The sequence below is a fragment of the Lepidochelys kempii genome, chromosome 8 (assembly GCF_965140265.1).
Source record: "Lepidochelys kempii isolate rLepKem1 chromosome 8, rLepKem1.hap2, whole genome shotgun sequence".
Classification (NCBI taxonomy): domain Eukaryota; kingdom Metazoa; phylum Chordata; order Testudines; family Cheloniidae; genus Lepidochelys; species Lepidochelys kempii.
The window spans coordinates 107139562-107152052 of record NC_133263.1 but is presented as its reverse complement, the minus strand read 5'-3'; the positions used below and the strand labels follow the sequence as shown (position 1 = coordinate 107152052).

The following is a 12491-nucleotide window of genomic DNA, read 5'->3' as shown; positions in this document are numbered from 1 at the left end:
AACACCGGGACCATTCGCTGCAATGCTTTGTTCTGCAATGATTCCTGACTACGTGCTACTGGCCTGGTGTGGTAAAGTGTCCTACCATAGAGGATGGAATAAGGCTTCCCTCCCCAGAAACCTTTTGCAAAGGCTTTGGGAGTACATCCAGGAGAGCTTTATGGAGATGTCCCTGGAGGATTTCCGCTCCATCCCCAGACACGTTAACAGACTTTTCCAGTAGCTGTACTGGCCGCGAATGCCAGGGCAAATTAATCATTAAACACGCTTGCTTTTAAACCAGGTATAATATTTACAAAGATATACTCACCAGAGGTCCCTTCTCTGCCTTCAGGGTCCGGGAGCCCGCCTTGGGTGGGTTCGGGGATTACTGGCTCCAGGTCCAGGGTGATAAACAGATCCTGGCTGTTGGGGAAACCGGTTTCTCCACTTCCTTGCTGTGAGCTATCTACAACCTCCTCCTCCTCATCATCTTCCTCGCCCCCAAAACCTGCTTCCATGTTGCTTCCCACTCCTTGGACGGAGTCAAAGCACAGGGTTGGGGTAGTGGTGGCTGCACCCCCTAGAATGGCGTGCAGCTCATCATAGAAACAGCATGTCTGGGGCTCTGAACCAGAGCGGCTGTTTGCCTCTGTTTTTTTGGTAGGCTTTGCCTGAGCTCCTTAATTTTCACGCAGCACTGCTGCGGGTCCCTGTTATAGCCTCTGTCCTTCATGCCACTGGAGATTTTTTTCAAATGTTTTGGCATTTTTTTTTTTCGAATGGAGTTCTGCCAGCACGGATTCGTCTCCCCTTACAGCGATCAGATCCTGTACCTCCAGTTCGGTCCATGCTGGAGCTCTTTGGCAATTCTGGGACTACATGGTTTCCTGTGCTGATGGGATCTGCATGGTGACCTGTGCAGGTGAGCTCGCCATGCTGACCAAACAGGAAATGGGATTCAAAAGTTCGCGGGCCTTTTCCTGTCTACCTGGCCAGTGCATCTGAGTTGAGAGCGCTGTCCAGAGTGGTCACAACTGAGCACTCTGGGATAGTTCCCAGAGGCCAATACCGTCAAATTGTGTCCACAGTACCCCAAATTCGACCCGGCAAGGTTGATTTCAGTGCTAATCCCCTCGTTGGGGGTGGAGTAAAGAAATCGATTTTAAGAGCCCTTTAGGTCGAAAAAAAGGGCTTTGTCGTGTGGACGCATGCAGGGTTAAATCGAGGTAACGCTGCTAAATTTGACCTAAACTCGTAGTGTAGACCAGGCCTTAGACTTCGGAAATCAACCATCTTCTTCCTCTAGTCTTTCTCATTTTCACCACGCAGGACACTAGTCTATTTTCCTTCCCTAGGAAGCTGTTTTGTGAACTTTCCCATATTGCCTTGCCTATGTGTTTCAGTCCCATATACAGGGCCCATCTATAGGAAAGAATGGAAAGTTCAATTTTATATTCTACTCAGTCTTAATCCCATCTGCTGACACTCTCAGGAAGGGTACCAGTTGTGATGGTGGCTTTTGGTATTGTGTACGCTCTTCCATCCATATTTTAACTATCAATTCCTTTCATACAGGTTACCACACAGTCTTTGGATAATGATTTTTGGTCACTGTTACTCTGATTAGACTGGCAATAGTATACGGAGTTTTTCACTTCTAGGAAACTAATGTCCTAAACCCTTCAATCCCCCAGTTACTTCAAGTTTTCTTTTAATTTAACCAGCACGTTGGTATAGAGTGCTTAATGTAGTCTATACTGCAAGATTAACTAATTAACACCTTGGGGATGACATCTGTTGAAGTCTTGAAATGGTATTTTTGTGCTGCCTCCTACTGGTGAGAGTAGTAGATGTAAAATTTAAGCACACAAGTGAGTTTTCCTCCACTTTGCTAATTAAGGAACCTGTAACAGGATTATGTGGGTAGTTGAGGGAAATGAAATCTATAATTCCAGACACCCTAATTGCAGAACTATTAACTGTGGTTTGTAACCTGTCCTTTAAATCAGCTTCTGTACCCAGTGACTGGAAGATAGCTAATGTAACGCCAATATTTAAGAAGGGCTCTAGAGGTGATCCCGGCAATTACAGACCGGTAAGTCTAACATCCGGGCAAATTAGTTGAAACAATAGTAAAGAATAAAATTGTCAGACACATAGAAGAACCTAAATTGTTGGGCAAATGTCAACATGGTTTCTGTAAAGGGAAATCATGTCTTACTAATCTATTAGAGTTCTTTGAAGGGGTCAGCAAACATGTGGACCCCTTCAAAGAACTCTAATAGATTAGTAAGGGAGATCCAGTGGACATAGTGTACTTAGATTTCCAGAAAGCCTTTGACAAAATCCCTCACCAAAGGCTCTTACGTAAATGAAGTTGTCATGGGATAAGAGGGAAGATCCTTTCATGGATTGAGAACTGGTTAAAAGACAGGGAACAAAGGGTAGGGAATGGAGAGGGGTAACTAGTAGTGTTCCCCAACGGACAGTCCTAGGACCAATCCTATTCAATTTATTCATAGATTATTTGGAGAAAGGAGTAAACAGTGAGGTGGCAAAGTTTGCAGATGATACCAAACTGCCCAAGATAGTTAAGAACTTCAAAAAGATATCACAAAACTAAGTGATTAGGCAACAAAATGGCAAATGAAATTTAATGTGGATAAATGAAAAAATAACCTCAACTATACATACAATATGATGGGGGCTAGTTTAGCTACAGCTAATCAGGAGAAAGATCTTGAAGTCATTGTAAATAGTAATCTGAAGACATCCACGCAGTGCAGTGGCAGTCAAAAAAGCAAAACAGGATGTTGGGAATCATTAGAAAAGGGGATAGAGAATAAGACGGAGAATATCTTACTGCCCTTATATAAATCCATGGTATGCCCACATCTTGAATACTGCATACAGATGTGGTCTCCTCATCTCAAAAAAGATATATTGGCATTAGAAAAGGTTCAGAGAAGGGCAACTAAAATGATTAGGGGTTTGGAACGGGTCCCATATGACGAGAGATTAAAGAGGCTAGGACTTTTCAGCTTGGAAAAGAGGAGACTAAGGGGGGATATGATAGGTCTATAAAATCATGCCTGGTGTGGAGGAAGTGAATAAGGAAAAGTTATTTACTTGTTCCCATAATATAAGAGCTAGAGGCCACCAAATGAAATTAGTGGGCAGCAGGTTTAAAAAAAATCAAAGGAAGTTCTTCTTCACACAGTGCACAGTCAACCTGTGGAACTTCTTGCCTGAGGAGGTTGTGAAGGCTAGGGCTATAACAGGGTTTAAAAGAGAACTGGATAAATCAATGGACGATAGGTCCATTAATGGCTATTAGCCAGGATGGGTAAGGAATGGTGTCCCTAGCCTCTGTTTGTCAGAGGGTGGAGATGGATGGCAGGAGAGAGATCGCTTGATTATTACCTGTTCGGTTCACTCCCTCTGGGGCACCTGGCATTGGCCACTGTTGGCAGACAGGATACTGGGCTGAATGGACCTTTGGTCTGACCCAGTCTGGCCATTCTTTTGTTATGCGCACACACAGTGGATTGAAAGGTATTCTGTTGGAGGAGAAAGTATGTGTATTTGTATTGGTATTTACAGAGGCTTGTCGGGGCCGTGTGCTGGGAGAGAAGCTGAGCCCTGATTAGGGGGCGGGGCTTCTCTGAGTAGGCATCCTATCAAGGCAGCCACCCAGCCAGGCAGCAGCACAGACAGCTGCAGCGGCACAGGAGCCAGCAAACAGAGCTGTAAACGGGGGAGTTTGAAAGGTGAGTCTGGGGGGAAGACTAAGAGCCAGGCAGAGGAACAGACAAGCTAAAGAAGGGAGTATGGGGTGGTCTGGTAGTGTTTTCATGCTCGTTGGGGGCTTGTTTTGCTGTGGGTGGGTGGTTTAGTGTGGTTTGTGTTTCCCAGACTGACAGGACTTAGGTGGTAAGGCAATGACAGACACAGAGGCAGCAATGGGAGTGACCCAAGCAGTGGAAGACACATTGAAGATGACTGGATGTAGAAGCTGTGGCATGTACATGATCTTGGAGGGGGTACCTGAAAACAATTTAGTCTGCATGAAGTGCCACCTGATAGAGCTGATGGAAACGAAGATCATAGAATCATAGAATATCAGGGTTGGAAGGGACCTCAGGAGGTCATCTAGTCCAACTCCCTGCTCAAAGCAGGACCAATCCCCAATTAAATCATCCCAGCCAGGGCTTTGTCAAGCCTGACCTTAAAAACTTCTAAGGAAGGAGATTCTACCACCTCCCTAGGTAATGCATTCCAGTGTTTCACCACCCTCCTAGTGAAAAAGTTTTTCCTAATATCCAACCTAAACCTCCCCCACTGCAACTTGAGACCATTACTCCTTGTCCTGTCCTCTTCCACCACTGAGAATAGTCTAGAACCATCCTCTCTGGAACCACCTCTCAGGTAGTTGAAAGCAGCTATCAAATCCCCCCTCATTCTTCTCTTCTGCAGACTAAACAATCCCAGTTCCCTCAGCCTCTCCTCATAAGTCATGTGTTCCAGAGCCCTAATCATTTTTGTTGCCCTTCGCTGGACTCTCTCCAATTTATCCACATCCTTCTTGTAGTGTGGGGCCCAAAACTGGACACAGTACTCCAGATGAGGCCTCACCAGTGTCGACTAGAGGGGAATGATCACGTCCCTCGATCTGCTCGCTATGCCCCTACTTATACATCCCAAAATGCCATTGGCCTTCTTGGCAACGAGGGCACACTGCTGACTTATATCCAGCTTCTCGTCCACTGTCACCCCTAGGTCCTTTTCCGCAGAACTGCTGCCTAGCCTAGCCATTTGCTGCTGGTACAGCCATTTGCTGCTGCTGCCTAGCCATTTGGTCGCCTGCCATATTTACTATTCTTTCGACACATCGGGATGGTTTGTCCCTGTAACCTCAACAGGGATTCCTTGAAATACAGCCAGCTCTCCTGGACTCCTTTCCCCTTCATGTTAGTCCCCCAGGGGATCCTACCCATCCGTTCCCTGAGGGAGTCGAAGTCTGCTTTCCTGAAGTCCAGGGTCTGTATCGTGCTGCTTACCTTTCTTCCCTGCGTCAGGATCCTGAACTCAACCAACTCATGGTCAGTGCCTCCCAGATTCCCATCCACTTTTGCTTCCCCCACTAATTCTTCCCGGTTTGTGAGCAGCAGGTCAAGAAAAGCTCCCCCCCCCCCCCCCCCCCCGTTGGCTCCTCTAGCACTTGCACCAGGAAATTGTCCCCTACTCTTTCCAAAAACTTCCTGGATTGTCTATGCAACGCTGTATTGCTCTCCCAGCAGATATCAGGAAAATTAAAGTCACCCATGAGAACCAGGGCGTGCGATCTAGTAGCTTCTGCGAGCTGCCGGAAGAAAGCCTCATCTACCTCATCCCCCTGCTCCGGTGGTCTATAGCAGACTCCCACCACTACATCACTCTTGTTGCACACACTTCTAAACTTAATCCAGAGACACTCAGGTTTTTCTTCAGTTTCGTACCGGAGCTCTGAGCAGTCATACTGCTCCCTTACATACAGTGCTACTCCCCCACCTTTTCTGCCCTGCCTGTCCTTCCTGAACAGTTTATAACCATCCATGACAGTACTCCAGTCATGTGAGTTATCCCACCAAGTCTCTGTTATTCCAATCACGTCATAATTCCTTGACATCACCAGGACCTCCAGTTCTCCCTGCTTGTTTCCAAGGCTTTGTGCATTCGTATATAAGCACTTGAGATAACCTGCTGATCGCCCCTCATACTCAGTATGAGGCAGGAGCCCTCCCCTCACAGACATTCCTGCCTGTGCTTCCTCCCAGTATCCCGCTTTCCCACTTACCTCAGGGCTTTGGTCTCCTTCCCCCGGTGAACCTACTTTAAAGCCCTCCTCACTAGATTAGCCAGCCTGCTCACAAAGATGCTCTTCCCTCTCTTCGTAAGGTGGAGCCCGTCTCTGCCCAGCACTCCTCCTTCATGGAACACCATCCCATGGTCAAAGAATCCAAAGCCTTCTCTTCGACACCACCTGCGTAGCCATTCGTTGACTTCCACGATTCGACGGTCCCTACCCAGGCCTTTTCTTTCCACGGGGAGGATGGACGAGAACACCACTTATGCCTCAAACTCCTTTATCCTTCTTCCCAGAGCCACGTAGTCCGCAGTGATCCGCTCAAGATCCTAGGATTGGAGATGCAGGTGGAGACTGTGGTTGAGTTTAGAAGGGGGTTCGAACAGATGATAGGGCAAAGACATGAGGAGGCTGAAGGGAAAAGCTCAGACTTGCAGATGGAAGCAGGACTGAAGTACTCTGAGGGGATACTGCTGGGTGAGGAAAGTGGACCGTGGAAGCATGTGACTAAGAGAACCAGGCAGAGGAAAAGACGGGGCAGTGAGGGAGAAATAGAGCTCAGGAACAGGTTTGTGGAGTTGGAAAATGAAGAAGGGGCACAGCAGGTGGTCACTGAAGGTGAGTGAACAAGGAAAAAGAGAAGAGCAGATCATCCTATTGGAAGAGGGCAGGAGTCAATGGAGATAACAGCACCATATATGAGTCCTAGGAGGATACGGGATGGGTTAAAGAGGATTGCAAGGGACAATAGGAATCGAGAGGACTTGCAGCCAGATGGAACAGAGGATAGACTGGAGAATCGCACCATCGCCAGGTAAAGGCAGGTCTACGTGATTGGGGACTCATTACTGAGAAGAATAGACAGGCCTGTAACAAGAGCTGATCCAGAGAACAGAAGAGTGTGCTGTCTGCTGGGTGCTAAGATACGGGATGTGGACCTGAGGCTGAAGAGGATCCTAACGGGAGCAGGAAAGAATCCATTGATTATCCTTCATGTGGGAACAAATGATACGGCTAGCTTCTCGCTGGAACATATCAAGGGAGACTATGCCAGGCTGGGGAAGACGCTAAAGGAAATTGAGGCTTAGGTGATCTTCAGTGGGATTCTGCCCGTTCCTAGAGAAGGGCAACAAAGGTGTGACAAGATTATGAGGCTCAACAGATGGCTCAGGCAGTGGTGCTATAAGGAGGGCTTTGGGATGTATGGCCACTGGGAAGCTTTCATGGTCAGAGGACTGTTTTCTCGGGATGGACTTCACCTGAGTAAGGTGGGAAATAGACTTCTAGGATGGAGGATGGCACAACTGATCGAGAGCTTTAAACTAGGAATTCGGGGGAGATGGCTGGGAGATGTCCAGGTAATCTCCATGCCAGTTATTCTTTTTGAGAGGGAAGAAAACAAAGTAAGAAAGGATACAGCCGTGGGTAGGAGAATGGACATAAGGCGGAAGGGCAGTGTACATACCAATCTAATAGGTAATATTGGTGGTAGAATGTCTGTGCCCAATCGGGTACAGAATGTGAGCGAGGCCAAACTGCAGGAATGAAGATGTTTGTACACCAGTGCGAGGAGCCTCGGTAACAAAATGGAGGAACTAGAGCTACTGGTGCAGGAAGGGAAACCGGATATTCTAGGGAGACCAGAAACAGGGTGGAATAGCCGTCAGGACTGGAGTACGGGTATCGAAGGGCATGTGCTGTTTAGAAAAGACAGAAATAAAGGCAAAGGTGGTGGAGTAGCACTGTACATCAATGATGAGGTAGACTGAAAAGAAATAAGAAGCGATGGAATGGATAAGAGAGTCTGTCTGGCAAAAATCACATTGGGGAAGAACGCTGCTAGAGCCTGCCCTGGGATAGTGCTTGGGGCGTGCTATAGACCGCCAGAATCCAATCTGGATATGGATAGAGACCTCTTTAATGTTTTTAAAGAAGTAAATACTGATGGGAATTGTGTGATCATGGGAGACTTTAACTTCCCAGATAGAGACTGGAGGACAAGTGCTAGTAATAATAATAGGGCTCAGATTTTCCTGGATGCAATAGCTGATGGATTCCTTCACCAAGTAGTTGCTGAGCCGACGAGGGGATGCCATTTTAGATTTGGTTTTGGTGAGCAGTGAGGACCTCAAAGAAGAAATGATAGTAGGGGACAACCTTGGTTAGAGCGATCATGAGCTAATTCAGTTCAAACTAAATGGAAGGATAAACAAAAATAGATCTGTGATTAGGGTTTTTGATTTCAAAAAGGCTAACTTTAAAAAATTAAGGAAATTAGTGAGGGAAGTGGATTGGACTGAAAAACTTCTGGATCTAAAGGCAGAGGAGGCTTGGAATTACTTCAAGTCAAAGTTGCAGAAACTATCAGAAGCCTGCATCCCAAGAAAGGGGAAAAAATTCATCGGCAGGAGTTGTAGACCAAGCTGGATGAGCAAGCATCTCAGAGAGGTGATTAAGAAAAAGCAGAAAGCCTACAAGGAGTGGAAGATGGGAGGGATTAGTAAGGAAAGCTACCTTACTGAGGTCAGAACATGTAGGGATAAAGTGAGAAAGGCCAAAAGCCATGTAGAGTTGGACCTTGCAAAGGGAATTAAAAGCAATACTAAAAGGTTCTATAGCCATATAAATGAGAAGAAAACAAAGAAAGAATTGGGACCGCTTAACACTGAGGATGGAGTGGAGGTTAAGGATAATGTAGGCATGGCCCAATATCTAAACAAATACTTTGCCTCAGTCTTTAACGAGGCTAATGAGGAGCTTAGGGATAATGGTAGGACGACAAATGGGAATGAGGACATGGAGGTAGATATTACCACATCCAAGCTAGAAGCCAAACTCGAACAGCTTAATGGGACTAAATTGGGGGGCCCGGATAATTTTCATCCAAGAATATTAAAGGAACTCGCACATGAAATTGCAAGCCTGTTAGCAAGAATTTTTAATCAATCTGTAAACTCAGGGGTTGTACCTGACTGGAGAATTGCTAACATAGTTCCTATTTTTAAGAAAGGTAAAAAAAGCAATCCAGGTAACTACAGGCCTGTTAGTTTGACATCTGTAGCATGCAAGGTCTTGGAAAAAATTTTGAAGGAGAAAGTAGTTAAGGACATTGAGGTCAATGGTAATTGGGACAAAATACAACATGGCTTTACAAAAGGTAGATTGTGTCAAACCAACCTGATCTCCTTCTTTGAGAAGGTAACAGATTTTTTAGACAAAGGGAACACAGTGGATCTAATTTACCTCAATTTCAGTAAGGCATTTGATACGGTTTCACATGGAGAATTATTAGCTAAATTGGAAAAGATGGGGATCAATATGAAAATTGAAAGGCGGATAATTGAGTCAGCAGTGTGCCCTTGTTGCCAAGAAGGCCAATGGCATTTTGGGATGTATAAGTAGGGGCATAGCGAGCAGATCGAGGGACGTGATCGTCCCCCTCTATTCGACATTGGTGAGGCCTCATCTGGAGTACTGTGTCCAGTTTTGGGCCCCACACTTCAAGAAGGATGTGGATAAATTGGAGAGAGTCCAGCGAAGGGCAACAAAAATGATTAGGGGACTGGAACACATGAGTTATGAGGAGAGGCTGAGGGAGCTGGGATTGTTTAGCCTGCAGAAGAGAAGAATGAGGGGGGATTTGATAGCTGCTTTCAACTACCGGAAAGGGGGTTCCAAAGAGGATGGCTCTAGACTGTTCTCAATGGTAGCAGATGACAGAACGAGGAGTAATGGTCTCAAGTTGCAGTGGGGGAGGTTTAGATTGGATATTAGGAAAAACTTTTTCACTAAGAGGGTGGTGAAACACTGGAATGCGTTACCTAGGGAGGTGGTAGAATCTCCTTCCTTAGAGGTTTTTAAGGTCAGGCTTGACAAAGCCCTGGCTGGGATGATTTAACTGGGAATTGGTCCTGCTTTGAGCAGGGGGTTGGACTAGATGACCTTCTGGGGTCCCTTCCAACCCTGATATTCTATGATTCTATGATTCTATGATAAGGAACTGGTTAAAGGGAAGACTACAGCAGGTCACACTGAAAGGTGAACTGTCAGACTAGAAGGAGGTTACTAGTGGAGTTCCTCAGGGATTGGTTTTGGGGCCAGTCTTATTTAATCTTTTTATTACTGACCTTGGCACAAAAAGCAGGAATGTGCTAATAAAGTTGTGGATGACACGAAGCTGGGAGGTATTGCCAATACAGAGAAGGATCGGGATATCATACAGGATGGATGACCTTGTAAACTGGAGTAATAGTAATAGGATGAAATTTAATAGTGAAAAGTGCAAGGTCATCCATTTAGGGATTAATAACAAGAATTTCTGTTATAAACTGGGGATGCATTACTTGGAAGTAACAGAGGAGAAGACGGAGCTTGGAGTATTGGTTGATCACAGGATGACTATGAGCCGCCAATGTGATATGGCCGTGATAAAAGCTAATGCGGTCTTGGGATGCATCAGGCGAGGTATTTCCAGTAGAGATAAGGAGGTGTTAGTACTGTTATACAAGGCACTGGTGAGACCTCACCTAGAATATTGTGTGCAGTTCTGGTCTCCCATGTTTAAGAAGGATGAATTCAAACTGGAACAGATTCAGAGAAGGGCTAAGAGGATGATCTGAGGAATGGAAAACCTGTCTTATGAAAGGAGATTCAATGAGCTTGGCTTGTTTAGCCTAACCAAAAGAAGGCTGAGGGGAGATCTGATTGCTCTCTATAAATATATCAGAGGGATAAATACCATGGAGGGAGAAGAATTATTTGAGCTCAGTACCAATGTGGACACAAGAACAAATGGATATAAACTGGCCATCAGGAAGTTTAGACTTGAAATTAGATGAAGGTTTCTAACCATCAGAGAAGTGAATTTCTGGAATAACCTTCCAAGGGAAGCAGTGCGGGCAAAAGACATATCTGGCTTCAAGACAAAGCTTGATAAGTTTATGGAGGATATGATATGATGGGATAGCCTAATTTTGGCAATTAATTGATCTTCGACTACTAGCGGCAGATATGCCCAATGGCCTGTGATGGGACGCTGGATGGGGTGGGATCGGAGTTACTATAGAGAGTTCTTTCCTGGGTGTCTGGCTGGTGAACCTTGCCCACATGCTCAGGGTTTAGCTGATCTCCATATTTGGGGTCGGGAAGGAATTTTCCCCCAGGGCAGATTGGCAGAGGCCCTGGGGATTTTTCGCCTTCCTCTGCAGCGTGGGGCATGGGTCACTTACTGGAGGATTCTCTACACCTTGAAGTCTTTAAACCATGATTTGAGGACTTCAGTAGCTCAGACATAAGTTAGGGGGTTGTTACAGGAGTTGGTGGGTGAGATTCTGTGGCCTGCGTTGTGCAGGAGGTCAGACTAGACGATCATAATAGTCCCTTCTGACCTTAAAGTCTATGATTCTATGAAAGTGAACTGAGCAGGCTTCTTGTTCTTATGTAGCGTCCTAATTGGCTCTTCAGAATGGGAGTTACTGACTGAGCCCAAAGTTATATTAATGTTACTTTCACTGGCATCATGTTTAGATAACTTGTATGAGTTTTACATTGCTCAGAACATTGACTTGCTTCTTGAGTTTCTCATGTTTATAGTGTACTTGCTCTTGAATGAATTGCAAGCTGGATGGTTCAAGGTTCAAACTGTTTTTCTTCTCCAGATCATGTAGAAGAGCAGATTTCGTATGAAGATGGGATTGTTGGTGTTTATGCGTAACCTGCTGCTAGCCCTTTGTCTCTTTCTGGTACTTGGATTTCTTTATTACTCTGCATGGAAGCTGCACCTTCTCAGATGGGAGGACACAAGTAAGTATAGGAACTCTTGCCGGTCCCTCTTTAAATGCTTATGAAGTAGTTGTTACATGGTGATGTGGTTTTGGTTTTGTGTGTTTCAAGTTTGATGGTAGTAGAGTGATGGGAATAAATCCAATCAATTGCTGGAGCTGCAGCATGCTGTAGGGGTTGAATTTGTAACGATTTACAGATCCTCTTCATGGCTTTGGATTAGCAATGGGTACAAGAACAAAGTTCATGCATCTAATATACCAATTATAGGCTTGCAATTTTTAGGTTTTATTATTTTTTTGTGGAATGGGATCCTTAATTATATTGTCCAAACTAATTGACCTTTGGAATTATTTGTATCTGTTCTGGGATGAGGTTTTGTTCACTGTGTATTTTTTGATCCTTTTTGCTTGTGGCAAACAGGTAAAGCAAGGTGGTCTCTCTCTCCAGGGGCTTTTGAATTTCTTCAGCGGGCTTCTCTTTCCATCTCTGGATTTTTACATTCTCTATCCAGCATCTCCTTATTTCTTCCTTACATCAATCCTCATTTTCCCTTTCTCTATTACCTTCAGTACTTGTCAGTTATCTGTCATCTTGAAGGATGTCTCCTCCATCCAATTGAAAAAAGCTTGTCCTTATTTTTAAGTTATGAAAGCAGTTACTCAAATACATGCTGATTATGTAATGTTCCTTTGCTTATAACTTTGGTCTGCAACTGTTTTTTTCACTACATTATTTCTGTAGTACAGGGTACTCCTCACTTCCACCTCTATTGGTTTCTTATTGCATCTTGTCTAATGACTGAGTTAGTGAGCTATAAGTACCCAGCTCCCCCTTACAACAACATTCAGACAGAAGGAATGCTGTTATGGAGTTTGTTTTT

The 12491-nt window shown here is 45.1% G+C and overlaps 1 protein-coding gene across 3 annotated transcripts in view; it reads left to right on the top strand.

Moving 5' to 3' along the window:
* Positions 1–12491, top strand: part of ST3GAL3 (ST3 beta-galactoside alpha-2,3-sialyltransferase 3) — a 389973-nt gene that overhangs the window by 38645 nt on the left and 338837 nt on the right. For all 3 annotated transcript variants that reach the window (XM_073357969.1, XM_073357970.1, XM_073357971.1), the window contains exon 2: positions 11485–11629. In XM_073357969.1, coding sequence (XP_073214070.1) covers positions 11509–11629 — 121 coding nt within the window. In that variant the 5' untranslated portion in view covers positions 11485–11508. The remainder of the gene's footprint in view (positions 1–11484; positions 11630–12491) is intronic.